This window comes from Hypomesus transpacificus, chromosome 7 (assembly GCF_021917145.1).
Source record: "Hypomesus transpacificus isolate Combined female chromosome 7, fHypTra1, whole genome shotgun sequence".
Taxonomy (NCBI): domain Eukaryota; kingdom Metazoa; phylum Chordata; class Actinopteri; order Osmeriformes; family Osmeridae; genus Hypomesus; species Hypomesus transpacificus.
The window spans coordinates 10093289-10108473 of NC_061066.1; the positions used below are offsets into that span (position 1 = coordinate 10093289).

General features: G+C 46.3%; 2 protein-coding genes across 8 annotated transcripts; one reads left to right on the forward strand and one right to left on the reverse strand.

The window, feature by feature from the left end:
* Nucleotides 1–1624: 1624 nt before the first annotated feature.
* Nucleotides 1625–4897, reverse strand: sapcd1 (suppressor APC domain containing 1). Of its 6 annotated transcripts, none has more exons than XM_047022751.1 (4): nt 4549–4897; nt 3182–3368; nt 2923–3078; nt 1625–2073 (listed from the first exon to the last, which is right to left on the reverse strand). In XM_047022751.1, exons 2-4 carry the CDS (start codon nt 3341–3343, stop codon nt 1960–1962), a joined length of 432 nt encoding a protein of 143 aa, XP_046878707.1. In that variant the 5' UTR covers nt 3344–3368; nt 4549–4897; the 3' UTR covers nt 1625–1959. The 6 variants fall into 6 exon arrangements, with proteins under 6 accessions (XP_046878707.1, XP_046878705.1, XP_046878710.1 ...); XM_047022749.1 differs by having other exon boundaries at nt 3182–3352; nt 4549–4893; XM_047022754.1 differs by having other exon boundaries at nt 1625–2052; nt 4549–4891.
* Nucleotides 4898–9543: 4646 nt separating this feature from the next.
* On the forward strand, nt 9544–14117 carry cdkn1d (cyclin-dependent kinase inhibitor 1D). Of its 2 annotated transcripts, none has more exons than XM_047023106.1 (3): nt 9544–9704; nt 12163–12692; nt 12938–14117. In XM_047023106.1, the coding sequence occupies exons 2-3, from the start codon at nt 12173–12175 to the stop codon at nt 12994–12996; spliced, it is 579 nt and encodes a 192-aa protein (XP_046879062.1). In that variant the 5' UTR covers nt 9544–9704; nt 12163–12172; the 3' UTR covers nt 12997–14117. The 2 variants fall into 2 exon arrangements, with proteins under 2 accessions (XP_046879062.1, XP_046879063.1); XM_047023107.1 differs by lacking the exon at nt 9544–9704 and adding an exon at nt 9893–10091.
* Nucleotides 14118–15185: the final 1068 nt, after the last annotated feature.

Consider the following 15185-nt stretch of genomic DNA (forward strand, 5'->3'; position numbering starts at 1 on the left):
CCCCCCCAGCTCCAACACCTGACCCCCAGCTCTGCAGAGCGGAGCCAGAGCAGTGCCTCCATCTGAAACCATGTGAACCTGGAGACGCTACAGGGACGACACTATGACTTCACGTCTCCCTGCTCTTTTTGTCTCCATCTATGGATGTGTCTGTTTATATACTATGCTTTGGGTTGTAACCCGGAAGTGTTCTGTACAGTTTCCATGTGAAGCCAAGGTGTAGGCCTCCATGTTAGCATGCTAAAGGTGTGAGCTTCCGACCCTGTCAAGCTTCTACACCATCACATACACAGCCTCCATATTAATCAAATCAAAATGTATTTGTATAGCCCTTTTTAGAAGCAATATCACAGAGGGCTTCACATACGCCCATAGAACTAGCATAGATTAGCATGCTATATGTTTTAGCTTCTATGTGTCTGCTGTACATTTAGTCATTTAGCTTCATCGTAGCACATCCCTTTATCCCTCTGTCCACTACAGGCACACCCTGGCCTTACTGTCATAGCTGCCCTGACTTCAAGTGAGTTGAAGTTTTAACAAAATGCTGCTTCGTGACCAGTGTGTTATTTTGGGTGGAATGATGTCATGAGGACTTGAACAGACACTAAATGCACTTTGCTCTCACCATAGTGTTTCCATGGCAACTGTTCTCTTGCACTTCCTGTTCATCAGACATGATCAGAGCTGGGAGTCATGGTAACAGCTTCTTACTGCGCCCCCCCCCCCCTTTTTCCTGGGCCAACCTCTTCTCTCTCTGAAACTAAGCACAACCCAACAACACACAACAACAATGCATTCCAGGTTCTTATGACTGTTACTCCCACACCACCTTTCCTCCCCACACCACCCTGCTTCCCCCACCCTGCCTCCCCCACCCTGCCTCCCCCACCCTGCCTCCCCCACCCTGCCTCCACCACCCTGCCTCCCCCACCCTGCCTCCCCCCCCCTGCCTCCCCAACACCACCCTGCCTCCCCCACCCTGCCTCCCCCACACCACACTGCCTCCACCACCCTGCTTCCCCCACACCACCCTGCCTCACCCACCCTGCCTCTCCCACCCCACCCTGCCTCCCCCACACCACCCTGCCTCCCCCACACTGCCTCCACCACCCTGCCTCCCCCACACCACACTGCCTCCACCACCCTGCCTCCCCCATCCTGCCTCCCCCACCCTGCCTCCCCCACACCACACTGCCTCCCCCCCCGTGCCTCCCCCCCCTGCCTCCACCACCCTGCCTCCCCCACATTACCCTGCCTCCCCCACCCTGCTCCCCCACACTACCCTGCCTCCACCACCTTGCCTCCCCCACCCTGCCTCCCCCACCCTGCCTTCCCCACACTACCCTGCCTCCATTACCCTGCCTCCACTACCCTGCCTCTCCCACACTACCCTGCCTCCCCCCTCCTCCTGTCTCACAGGAAAATGTTGTTCAGCTCTGTGATTGGCTCAAGCTGAAGGAATGTGAACCAGGAAGTGAAAACACTGTTGTTGAATTATTACACGCTTCTTAAACACAAGCCTGGACTGTGTGAACAGTGTCTACTGATCTGCACCTGTGCTTTCACTAGCATCAGTGAGTCATGTCTACCAGGAATAAAAACATCCCAAAGAGACAGAGAGTAAGTTTGGTCTTTTTGACCAGTTTTATTTCCTCCTGCGTCATGAGAGTACTTCCTGTAGGATGGTGTGGAAGAACCCAGAAGAGGAGGGGTCTCAGAGAGCGGCCATCTTGGTTTCACACACAGGATCTCATAGTCATCTCAACATATTTACAAGGGTTAGATTTTTAGACTTCACATGAAATACATAGCAGTGATTATAATTACAATGTTTGTTATTGTGTAACATCGCTCAATTGTTTGACATCACTTAACCTTGAAAAAGGAATCAAGTTGTGTTTTAGTGTGTGTGTGTGAGTGCATGTGTGTGACTGAGTGTGTATGATAGTGTGTTAGTTAGTCAGCAGCCTTGTGGCTCCGGAGCTGTTGCAGCAGTGTGTCCCTCTCCAGCTCCAGACTGGAGATCTGCTGGTTCTTCTCACACACCTCCTGGCAACAGACCACAGAGCCCTACTCCATGAACAACTACAATAAGGAGTTCATTAAACAGATGCTTTCATCCACAGTGACATACAGGTGGAGATTTGAACCTGGAATCTTCCTGGAGTCTACAGTGAAATTATCTACAAAATAATGTGTATATGGAATCATGTGTAAAAGAATGCTGCTGCTCGAACCACGGATGGGTTAGGGTTAAGGCCGAATTATACTTCTCCGACTCCGTTACGGACAGACACACGCACGGAGTCGGACGGATTGGTTGAATTTATACTACTCCGACGGCTCTGCGTGCTGAAAGCAATTCACCGCCAGAACAGTAGATGGCGCTGCACTGCGATGCTAGCTAGGTTATCGAAAAGTCGGAGCAAATTTATAAATTATCCATTTCATCAATAGAATAAGCACATTTTCAGCAACTACACTGCCCATTTCTCGTCACATTTTAATTCAGGTGCAGATTTACATGTACTGTTTAGCTGAAATATGAATTGTAAACTTAAAGCAATGGCGGTCAAAGGATTCTGTTCGTCTTGTTGGTCACGGCAACCCCGCACCACCCCTGACGCAAGTGGTTCTTAATATGGACCAATCACAGCCAAGGGGGATCCGTAAAATGACGGACTGACGGACGGATAGTCAGGAAAATCAGGAGGTGCACGTAGAGCTCTCCAAGGGATTCGGAGAGGGCACGGAGAGGGAGTTCCTTGACGGAGCGTTCCCTGTGTGCGTGTCCATAAAAACGCAGAAGTATAAATTGGCCTTTAGGGATGCTCTTCTCTCCTGACCACTACCTCCATGAACTCCTCTAATAGCCTCTTTGATGACATAAAGGAACCCCTGCATGTGGGCTGTGCTGACCTGTCCCAGTACTGTGAGGCTCCAGCGGAGGGCGCTGTCTGTGGAGGTGAGTGGCGGGGCGGGCGGGGCGGTGGAGACATTGGGTTCACTCATCAGGCTTCCCAGGGAGCCGTTCACCCGCTGCATGCAGGACCTCTGAAGACAGGAAGTTAACCCCTGGAAACAGGAAGTGACATATGTATCTTCAGCGGCAAATGTTAACCAAGATCTGCTTCCTGTCTGGACCCAGTCTCTGTCTTAGTCTCCCCCCACCCCCCACCTTAACATCCTGGTCAGCCAGCCTGGATCTCCTGGTCCTGGTCTCCACCAGAGCGGGGTTCCTGGCGCTGGTCTGCAGGCGAGTGTGGTACCAGCACTGGGCCTGCTCCAGAACCTGCAGACCCGCCCACAGACCGTCCTTTTCTCTCTCCAGCTCCCTCATGTGCTTCACCTGCAGGACCAGTTACCTGTTGCTACATCTACTCATTATCAAGTTATGATTATGCACTTATATTGTGGCAGGGGGAGGGTGTGACAGGGGGGATGACAGAGGGGGGGACAGGGGGGAGGACAGGGGGGAGCACAGGAGGGAGGACAGGGGGGAGGACAGGGTCTATCTTTAGGTCTGCCAGGGGACTGTGAGGAGCAGTATGTAACATGTGGGAATGTGTCACCCTGCAGTTACACACTCATACGAACCAAACACACACACAACCCCCCACACACAAACTAAAGACATCAGAATCACACGGACACACGTTCTCGTCTTCCATCGTTCTAGGTTAGGGTTAGGGTAACGGGCTGTTCTGGCCTCTGGCCTCTGGCCTCTCTCAAATTCTGATTTATTATTTCAAAACTACCATCATGTATATATGTATATACATGTTACATATATATTTATATAAATATGTAACTGCAACTTCATTTTATTCTAATCACAAGTTTAGTTTTTACTGAGTTCAGCTAGTTTGAGTAGAGTTTTTAGTTACGTGTCACAAATATATATTATATATATATTTGTGTCACAAATATTTTTTTGTGTGTGTGTTAAACCAGACTGTAAGAACCTCCCCTTTTAGGCCTATAATCAGATGACCTGAAGACCAGGCAGAACACAACAACAACCTGACCTTCTGTAGTCTATCAGGCATGGCGCAACAATAACATCTCATCTACAGTACAACAATAACATCTCATCTACAGTACAACAATAACATCTCAACTACAGTACAACAATAACATCTCATCTACAGTGTAACCAAATCCAATCAAATCAAATATATTTGTATAGCCCTTTTTACACGCAAGCATGTCACAGAAGGCTTCACATACGCCCATAGAACTGCCCCTCAACCAACCTAAACCCTAAGGAAGACAAGGAAAAACTCCCAGAACAATAACAATTGTACATCCACACCTACACACCCTGTACATACTCCACAGGGTGACTAACACTACAACATGTCTGAACAGCTACACATCCTGTACATCCTTACAGTAACACACACCAACCCAAACGCACACAGTCCCAGGTCTCACCAAGGGATAGAAGCACAGGTGTGTGCGTGTGGTGAGTGTGTGTGTAGTGTTCTGGGTGAGTGTGTGTGTAGTGTGTGAATGGTGTGTGTGTGTGTGTGGTGTTCTCACCCAGAGGAAGAGATGCAGAGCGTGGAAGCTGCTCTTCAGGGGTAGGATCACCACAGTGTAGGAGGTAGGACATGCCATGGGACACACACACACTACACACACTACACACAAGGCACAACACACACCCGTGTCACACCACTCAGAAAAGAAGAATGACAGAGAGGAGAAAGAGGGAAAGAAACAGAGGAAGAGAGAGAGGGCGAGAGGGAGGAGAAAGAGAGGAGGAGGATAAAGAGAGAAATAGAGATGGCAGAGCAGGGCCCCTTAGCAAAGTAATGGAACATTCCAGTTGTCATCATTATGATAGAGGGCTGGCCACAGGAGAGAGAGAGAGAGAGAGAGAGAGAGAGCGAGAGAGAGAGAGAGAGAGAGAGAGAGAGACAGAGAGAGAAAGAGAGATTGCTAGCAAGTAGGTGGTTCATGTTGTTTGCTTGTGTCAGGATTAGGGCTCTGCCCCAGCATGTGGAGGAATGTGACAGTGCCTCTAGGACAGTCCTGCACCCTCCCTCCCTCCCTGCCTCTACCCTCCCTGCCTCCACCTACTCTCCCTCCCTGCCTTTAGCCTGCCTCACTTCAACTGAGGAGAGGAATATCTGGTTAAACAGCTTCCAGATGTACAGCTGCACCCTGAATGGAGTACACACCTACCTACCTCACACACACACACACCTACCTACTTACTTACCTCACACACTTAACTACCTACCTCACACACACCTACCTACCTACCTACCTCATACACCTACCTACCTCACACACCTACCTACCTCACACACACACCTACCTCACACACACCCACACACACTTACCTACCTCCCCACCCATTACCCTTCCACCCCCCCACCCCACACCTGTTGGCTCCTGCACTGAGCTGTTGCTGTCTCACTAGTATACAGCTGGTCATATCTGCTCCCTCATCTGACTACTCCACTCCTCCTCTCATCTCCTCCTCTCATCTCCTCCTCCCTTCTCTCCTTCTCCTCTCCTTCTTCTTCTCCTTATTCTCTCATCTCCACTCCTCCTCTCCTTTCCTTTCCGCTCCTCCTCTCCTCCTCCTCTCCTCCTTTCCTGTCCACAAATACCCTTGTGGTGCTTGATAACTTGTGACAGCAGATGTGAGCCACTAACCCTAACCTTCACCCTAACCACCAGGGGGCAGTGTGAGACAGCACAGCAGGGAGCAAGCTTCCTGGAGGCCCAGATCACACACACACAGTCCAGAACACACACACACAGTCCAGATCACACACACAAACACACACACACACATACACATGCACACATTCAGATGTTTTTCTTTGTAGATAATATAATTTGCTATAACTGTGGTTTCACAATTTTACATGATTCAGATGTTACAGTTGGGCAGAGATGGTACAGTACACACATCCTTCTCTCAAGCAGTACAGATGCTCATGTTTACACTGAAGGAATGTGACATGACAACACTGTCTCCCAGTTAAAGTAAAGAAGTATGGGCTCTGACATATTCTTAAGTCAAAAGTAACCACTACTACACTACTACCTGTTTTAGTGTCACGCAGGCAACTGGACTTCACATCATATTAATACATGAATACAAAAATACACTATAGACACGCAGCACATTCGCCAAGAATCCTTTATGACACCAACAATTTTGAACATCTCCCTCATATATGGCCATGGATAATCAGGAATGTGTCTATTCTCAGTCATGTCGACATCGCTAACTCCCACTGTTTCATCCACAACGCTAGCCATTCTTCTTGTTGCTTTCTGCCTCGCTCCATGTAGCTTACGTGCAATGACAATAAATAATATTGATCATGCCACCAAATGTTAAAGCTAAAGTAATGAGCCTGGCTTAAGAAGTACAGGTACACTCTTGCACTTTGAGGTTCATGTTGTTTAATTGCAACTTGTTTAACTACATGCTCTTATGGCTCTGGCCTTTGGCACTTCTTTGTTTTTTTCACAATGTATGGTTCATGTTTTGGTTACCCTTGATGTTTGGAACTATCTCGTTGTTATGATCAGTGACCTGTGCACTTTTGTAAAGCGCTCTCTTGGAAGTCGCTTTGGATAAAAGCATCTGCTAAATGAATGAATGTCTGCCAAATTAATAAATGTAAGTAGAAAGTACAGATATTTGTGTAAAAAATGTAAGTAGTGAAAGTAAAAAGTTGGGAAAATAAAAACTGAAGTTAAGTATTGATACCAAATCAAATCAAATCAAATTTATTTGTATAGCCCTTTTTACACGCAAGCATGTCACAGAGGGCTTCACATGCGCCCATAGAACTGCCCCTCAACCAACCTAAACCCTCAAGGAAGACAAGGAAAAACTCCCAGAAAAGCTCCCACCGGGAGAAAAAATGGAAGAAACCTTGGGAGGAGCAATTCAGAGAGGGATCCCCTCCTCCAGACAAATCTACTTAAGTACAGTAACAAAGTATTTGTACTTAGTTACTTCCCATCTCTGCAAAGGTTTTCCACCACCAGGAACTCATGTTCCACCACCAGGAACTCAGGCCAGTGTCCCCCATGATTGAATATATCAAGGTTGTAATAATGTCACCACAAAATTCAGATTTCATACGAACCTTGAATGAGTTAAAAGGTAATGGCAGCTAACTGCAGAACTATTATCAACCTTGATAGATTAAATCTAGATTTTAAGTTCTGTACTTCTGGACATACAGGAAGTACTGGTGGGTATATAGAAGTACTGGTGGAAATACAGGAAGTACTGGTGGGTATAGAGGAAGTGCTGGTGGACATACAGGAAGTACTGGTGGGTATACAGGAAATGCCTGCATGCCATGTAGACTACTCAAGCCCCCACCCCTCGCCCCTCGGCTTGAAGCAACGGTCCCGGTGGATGTAGGTGGTATTGCATGTACGGCTAGGTTTCCGACTCTTCCGGTCGTTTTTATTCTATTAACTCCATTCAACATTTACAAAACTATCTCCCCCAATAATTTTTGTTTGATTCTGGAACCTGGCTCATACTACTAGCTTTTTCATAGAATAATTTTTCCCGATTTTTGCTAAGTTTGAAACCAATCCGAAATGGGTAAACTAGCAACCCATTTATTTGCTTAGTCAATGAAAGTTGCCTGCAAATGTGCTCGCGGATACTAAGAGGGCACGAGCACAAAAGTTCACATTGGCCGATAGCCGATTTACATGAGCTCTCGGAGCTAGGGAAAAAAAGAGCCACTGTTTAAAGCTAGACAGGAAGACACGGAAGTGGAAAGATGGCCGCGTCCAGTCTCGCGCTCTCGCTTGCCTCACTGCGCCACTGAGCACTTTTCATAGAAATGAATGGGGACGCCATCTTGGAAGACAAAAGTAGCTTACTCTAGTTATATTAACTCTATGAGACTACTGCTGAATTGGTCAAACGTTCTGTCTCTTAAATACATTATGGTGACCTACAGAGGTTGAAACTTGTTTCACTTCAAACTGAAGCATTATTGTTGTCATCACATGGAGATGAGGGAGCTCTCTAGTGGTCTGTTTATACCACACACACTTACACACACACTCTGTCTGACACACACTCTTTCTCACACACACACTCACGCACACCTGGACCAGGGAGGGTGAGGGCCAGGGAGGAAACAGGGGGTGTAAACAGTACTATACAGCTTGCATTGCCTGCTCATGATGATTGTTGAAACATGATCTGGGCAAAACAAAGAACAAAGATTAGTAGACAGGTCAGCAGGGATCAGAGTCCAGGACTGCCTGCCTGGGGGGCACAGGCCATGCTGCGGGGGGCACAGGCCATGCTGCGGGGGGCACAGGCCTGGGGGGCACAGGCCATGCTGCAGGGGGCACAGGCCTGGGGGGCACAGGCCATGCTGCAGGGGGCACAGGCCATGCTGCGGGGGGCACAGGCCTGGGGGGCACAGGCCATGCTGCAGGGGGCACAGGCCATGCTGCAGGGGGCACAGGCCATGCTGCGGGGGGCACAGGCCTGGGGGGCACAGGCCTGGGGGGCACAGGCCATGCTGCAGGGGGCAAGGCTGGGCACAGGGACCTGGGTTGAGGGTGTCAGAGTGGACAGGACCTGTCCCACCTCCCTCCACAGACTAAAAGTGGAGAAGTTGTAGACTTGGATCATCCTGATCAATGAGATTCTGGTGACCACAGCACCACTAGTATTTCAAACCTTGAAAGATGACGAGGCTGGTTCCAGCTGGTTCATGCTTGTGACTCTGCTAGCTGCGTTGACACAGGGTAGGAGCTGTGGCTCCAACAAACACCCCCAGGTGACTGCTGAGAGTCTGGGCGTGACATGCTCACCAAACAGACTCACTGCCTGCAGGTATCTGGGATCTTGTAACAGCTGCTCATGTGTTGTCAACAAGATGATGTTTTCTTCATGTGCTTGTTATGTGAGTTTCTCAGGGCCACAGCATGAGTTAAGTTCTCATCAGGCAGAGGGAACAAGCACCAACAGATGGAGAAAAAAAAGATGATTGCAAGTAATTTTCTGACTTTTTAATTAATGGATCATTGATGTCATTTCCCAGTAAACTACAACTTCATTAGAACAGAAATAGTGTCCTTCAAAGTACAAACATGTCTTCCTTGGTAGTTTACAGAAGTAACAGACAGAGTTGAGTTCCTTTGTTCCTCATATTCTGATCATTCACAAACTTTGGCAAGAAAAGGGATTGGCATTTTACTTTGTATAACTCTGGACAACTATCATCTCAGTATGCCTGCGGTGAATGCAGATTTGCGAATGACCACTTGAGAGCCCTGTTTAGATCCGTTCTCTAACCTGGTCAGAATATCCAGAACAAACTCCTTCGTGCAAAGCAACTTTCCGCCCTGTAGGTTGCGCTGGGAACTCCACGCGGCGCCAGTCCAGTCACCTTAATGACAAATGATCAAATTTGCGGGACAACGATCAAATGGAAGTGGAGAAATCTTCCAGCTCACGTTGGATGTCACGTGACTCTGCGCTGCTGGCGCGGTGCCAGGGGAGGGGCGCTGACCTATTTCCAGCAGAGAAGAACAAGTTATGTTCTGACCTACTTCTTTCAGAGGAGAGTAATTGCTGGAGAGCACAGCAGCGCAACAAGTTGCCAGCACTTATCTTAGCAGATTTCCAATACAAAATAACTTTTAAGAGGGTTTTTGAGATTTTAAAATAGGTAAGAAATCTGTTTAAATTCATGGTTTGCTTAACAATACACTTTATTTCAAACTAAATTTATGTTGTCAGTTTTATCTGATGTTTAAACGCACTTTACAACGCAAAGCTGGGTAGGCATGCGTCTCGTGGGTCGGTGTGACAGTCAGAAAATCGCGATTCTGCTGATCAATCTGGTTGATGTCTTGGATGGAGGCCAGTCGGTATTGTTGTGGTAGATATTACGTGATCGAGTCATCAGCTGATTCTCTCTGCTTTGTGGATCCATAATAAACCGGCAGCCAACCAGTTACCACACAGTCTGGTGCACAACAGTGGGGTTGTAGACCGTCCGGAGATAAGAACTTTATTTGTGCTATACAGAAACGGTGCTTTTGCGTCGTTAAGGGTAAGACTTAGCGTAACTCGTTAAGGGTAAGACTTAGCGTTACTCGTTAAGGGTAAGACTTAGCGTTACTCGTTAAGGGTAAGACTTAGCGTTACTCGTTAAGGGTAAGACTTAGCGTTACTCGTTAAGGGTAAGACTTAGCGTTACTCGTTAAGGGTAAGACTTAGCGTTACTTGCTCAGGTAGCACATGTTGTCTTTACATGGTGAACTTCTGTTATCTTGTTTAACGAGGCTTCGTCATTTGTTATGTTTGGGATTGCTCTCCCCATTCTTATTCTTTTTTTTTGCGAAATTTGTGTTTAGGCCCAGTCTGTCTTCTGTAAATGTAGGTTATATGTCTACATCCCGGTATTGTTTAATACGATATAGGCTATGGGCTTTTACACTGGTAAAGGTTGTTGGGGTTATTTTCGTTATTTCTAGTCTCACTTAAACCGTCCAGAATGATGTTTGTTTTTGTCGAACATTATTGACCTACATCTCAGAGCAAGTGAGTGCGTCACAATACTCAGGATCAGAGAAATAGAACTACAATAGAAGGACACGGCTCGGTCTTCTCTGGTTTTTGATCTGGCAACAAAACTTTAGTTTCAAACTTGTTTACGTGTTTGATCGGTATCTGATGAGATCATGCTAATCATCGGAACCGCGCCCACTTTTTTTGGGCGGACCGGACCTCGCATGTTGTCATCCGGCTTGTTATTAGACAGATAATGATGATTGTTATCACTAGTGCACAGTGCCCGTGATGCAGTCGGTGATTTGTCAGTGAAACACAAATACACTATAGATTGTAATGCGTAGTGCCCGTGATCAAATTGGTGGCACACAAACACAGATTACTGGAATTATAGATAGGGCACAGTGCCCGTGATGATGTTGGTGACACATACAGACTTATGGAATTATAGATAGATAGTGCAGAGCCTGTGATGCAGCTGGTGATGACAGTTCTTCTCAGTGGTTTTTGTACCTAAATTTCTCAGATCACAATTTAAATTGTTTGTAATCTCTGAAGTAGCTTACTTGTTCAACCTCCACATCTATTTTAGTCAAATTACCAATTCTTTGGTAGCCTACATTCATGCAAATGATTACATTTAGATTTATTAATTTAGCATTATTTATTTCTTACATTATTAAAGATATGTTAACTGAAGCATATTAAAAATGGAAGCATTCTAAAAGAGATCACAGACTGTGCTGCATGCGTGTCCATAGTACGTTTCCAATCATTAATGACATAGGCCTACTACTATAGTCTCCTACTGTATGTAATTATTTAATCATGTTTTAACAATGTCGCTGGCTTTAATCCTAATCCTTACCCTTGTCAGTCTCCTGAGGGATTTTATGAGGGTGAAGTTAACAGGGGCTTGGCCTCCCACTGTGTTTCTGTTAGTTCAGTTACATGCTGTTGAGATTGATCTTGATAAGCGGAGTTGCACAGTGGCGTGTTGGGGGAGTGGCCTCACCCTGCTCGCTGAGGTTCCTGTATTTGGGTTAGGGTTAGGCTTTTTGATGTCTTATAGCGGGACAGACTGTTGGCCTGGCGGGTAAAGCTGTATCTTAAGGAGGCAAACTGACAGAAGTGATGAAATACATATTCTAGAGAGCCTCTCCTCAGATAGCAGCCCTGGTTATGGAGCTCACAGATGCCTAGCAACCTTAAACCTCGTTTTTTAAGACTTGACAACTTAATGTAGAAGAAGCTGAGGCAACTTTGAAAATGTACATGTAGGTTAGGTTATGCGCAACAGCATTTTTGTACCTTGTAATAAGTGCAACCAACATTCCTGAAAATACATCTTTATCCTACTAATTGTGTTCACGGAGCTGAGAAGATGCTGTCAAACAGAGACACACACACACACAGACACACACAGGGTAGGAGTTTTCAGATGTAGGATGTGTTTGTTGTGTTGCCATCACTTCATTAGAGGGTCGGTGCCAACACCTGCATTAGAGGGTCAGAAGGCTGGACAGAGCTTATATGGTCCATAAAACCATGGTTTCACATTACCTGTTGAACCCCCGGACTCACAGCCTCCCCTCCCATTTCTCCACCAGTGACATCGCCATGGCTACACCTTCATCCCCGTCCCCCCCCCAGGTAGGAGTTGGGAAGCTGCGTCTGGGTCCGTTGAGGAGGAGCCTGTTCGGCCCAGTCGACCACCTGCAGCTGCAGCAGGACTTCCACAGGCTGCTCAGCCTCAGCCTGGAACAGGCCAAACAGCGCTGGAGCTACGATTTCCATAGTGACCAGCCACGGGCAGGCGCCGACGTGGAGTGGGAGGAACTTAGCTGCCAGGACGTCCCAGCTTTCTACCGCAGCTGCCTGGTGAAGAGAGGCGGTGGAGCTAGAAGAGAGGGCGTGGCCAAGGAAGGAGAGGGCGGAGCCAAGGGAGAAGAGGGCATGGCCATGGCTGCAGTGGGTGGGGCCAGGAAGATGATGGACAGGCTGGTCAGAGAGGATTCTCCAGCCTCGACCAGCTCGGGGGAGGAGTACCTGGAGGTGACCACCAGGGGGAGCTACAGGCTGCAGAGGCCAGAGAGGAGAACGGCCGGGCTGAATAAACGGCACCAGGCGTCCATTACAGGTGGGTCAGGAGAGGGGGTGGGGCCAGGGGATAGGGTGGGGGCTATACTATATGAATATGCTGTAACTGTTGGATGTAAGCACAGTGACAAACTTCCTTCAACAGCCCAAACACAGTCACTCACACACAAACACAAACCTCACACAATCTCACACAGCATGTTAAACCTACATGGCAGCTTTCACTTAAGGCTCTAAGAAATGCTGTGACATCTGTGTTCTCTCCTCCCTCTCTTTCCTCCCCAGACTTCTTCTCTATAAAGAAGAGGAAGTTCCTATATCCCAAGCGTCCAGCCAGCCAGTAACAGTCTTTTCTGGGGTGCCCCCTGGTGGAGACACCAGCTCAGAAATAATTCTCACAGATGAAGCACCTGACTGTCCTGACAGCTGAAGAAATTATACATGTTCTGAGTTTATATTGTTTTTCTACACGATTAATGACACTGTGAAATACATTGCCCTCCCCGGTCCTGCTGGTCCAGGCTGGGGTCAGCCATTAGGGTCCCCGGGGGTTAGTCTGGGTCAAAGGCTGAAACCTCCTCCCCCTGGCAGTCTAACGGATGCAGATGAACCGTGTCTTAGTCAATCAGGTATGTAACATTAATAGCAAACTAAGTATTACAGAGGTCATTTTAAATTAATAAAAATCTCATTCTCCATTCATTCTCTATGAAAAAAAACAAATGTTAACTGCTATCCTGTGATGATGGCAAGAAGGTTGTGTGATCTAGAAAAGAGAGTTGGTATTCTTTGAACTCAGTACTTTGCTCATGCAGCAGCAACAAGCAGCAGGGTTTTTAACACCTTGACAAAGGCTTGACCTAATTAACCTAATAGTGCTGCCAAGTTTTTCTAATACTATTTAAATTGGATTATGTTTTAAAGATGTATGCAGAACATAAATTCACAAAATTTCACATATTGTGTTGGAAGGAAATCATTACAAATGCCCATTTGGTTAAACTGTGCACTACAGTAGAATCTGATTATTTCAAACGGTATTGGGCGAGGGTCACGTGTGGGCGGTCCCTCAGTGAGCCCAGCCTACACTAATTGGTTGAACCCCAAACTGATGGTTAGTTACATTTGGTAACTTATGGCCTTGTAGCATCAGGGAGCTGTTGCCATGGTGTTGTTGTCATGGTGACACCATCAGTCTGGGCCCTCCACACTTTCCTCTCAGTGTTCAAATCCTCTAATGCATGGACATCATGTATACATTTTGTAATAATACATAATAATGGTTATGCTTTATTGATATCACTCTGGTATGATTGTACAGGGAACAATGCCAATTTTTTTATTTTTTGTAGATTCAAACTATCACTAGTGTTTGATGCACTGGCAAGCTTTTTGGAAGAAAAAGAAATTCCCTACAGTGTTTCAATACATTTTCATTGTTAATAAATGATAACAGTACTGCAGATTTGGGATTTTGTTTATGTGTGTTATATTTTTGTGAATTTATGTTCTGCATACATCTTTAAAACATAATCCAATTTAAATAGTATTAGAAAAACTTGGCAGCACTATTAGGTTAATTAGGTCAAGCCTTTGTCAAGGTGTTAAAAACCCTGCTGCTTGTTGCTGCTGCATGAGCAAAGTACTGAGTTCAAAGAATACCAACTCTCTTTTCTAGATCACACAACCTTCTTGCCATCATCACAGGATAGCAGTTAACATTTGTTTTTTTTCATAGAGAATGAATGGAGAATGAGATTTTTATTAATTTAAAATGACCTCTGTAATACTTAGTTTGCTATTAATGTTACATACCTGATTGACTAAGACACGGTTCATCTGCATCCGTTAGACTGCCAGGGGGAGGAGGTTTCAGCGGGACCATAGCAAAGTCACTGTAACATGAGTATTCAGACATGGAGGCTGTTCAGGTGCAGGGTGCTCCCTGGTGGTACAGACAGCCCTGGATGGCAGCTTAGGATCATGTTATTACACCAGACACAGAAATAACACAAGGACAGATTGTAAAAGTCTAGTGACTTGTATTATAAAAACAACAACAATAATTTACACAGCTGCACATAAGAAAGTATAAACCACAGGTTGATGAGAACATTTACATTCCAGAGACAGATCAGAGGGTGATGTTCTGGACAGCATTCCAGATAGATCGGATGTGGTCTTCAGTTCCGTCACTGCTGCTTCAAGACTAGAGGTCTGTTCCATAAAGCTGGGATTAAAGTCCCAAACCTGACTTGAACTAACCTAACAGCCCCATATTCTTATCCAGCCAGAGAGGTAGAACAGGGATCATATCGATCCACCACTGCAAAATTACATGTTCACGGCCACGTGACTTCTTCCAGAAAGAACGTTCTCTTTAAGCCGTGTACTATGACAGCTCCCTCATCCACCACCTCATCAAAATGACACCCTGTGATTGACGTGAACAATACATTCGCTGAGGTCCTTTTTAAATAGACCTTTACTTCATTGATTACAAAAAACATGGCCCACTAAACACATCTATGTT

Bases quoted from the DNA above. Each gene is read 5' to 3' on its own strand.
- sapcd1 (XM_047022749.1), bottom strand. From the start codon at position 4,626: ATGGCATGTCCTACCTCCTACACTGTGGTGATCCTACCCCTGAAGAGC. The intron at 3,079-3,181 runs GTGGGGGGTGGG...TCCTGTTTCCAG, and splicing joins TGGCTGACCAGGATGTTAAG to GGGTTAACTTCCTGTCTTCA. The intron at 2,074-2,922 runs GTCAGCACAGCC...TTCATGGAGTAG, and splicing joins GCCTCACAGTACTGGGACAG to GGCTCTGTGGTCTGTTGCCA.
- cdkn1d (XM_047023106.1), top strand. From the start codon at position 12,173: ATGGCTACACCTTCATCCCCGTCCCCCCCCCAGGTAGGAGTTGGGAAG. The intron at 12,693-12,937 runs GTGGGTCAGGAG...TTTCCTCCCCAG, and splicing joins GCACCAGGCGTCCATTACAG to ACTTCTTCTCTATAAAGAAG.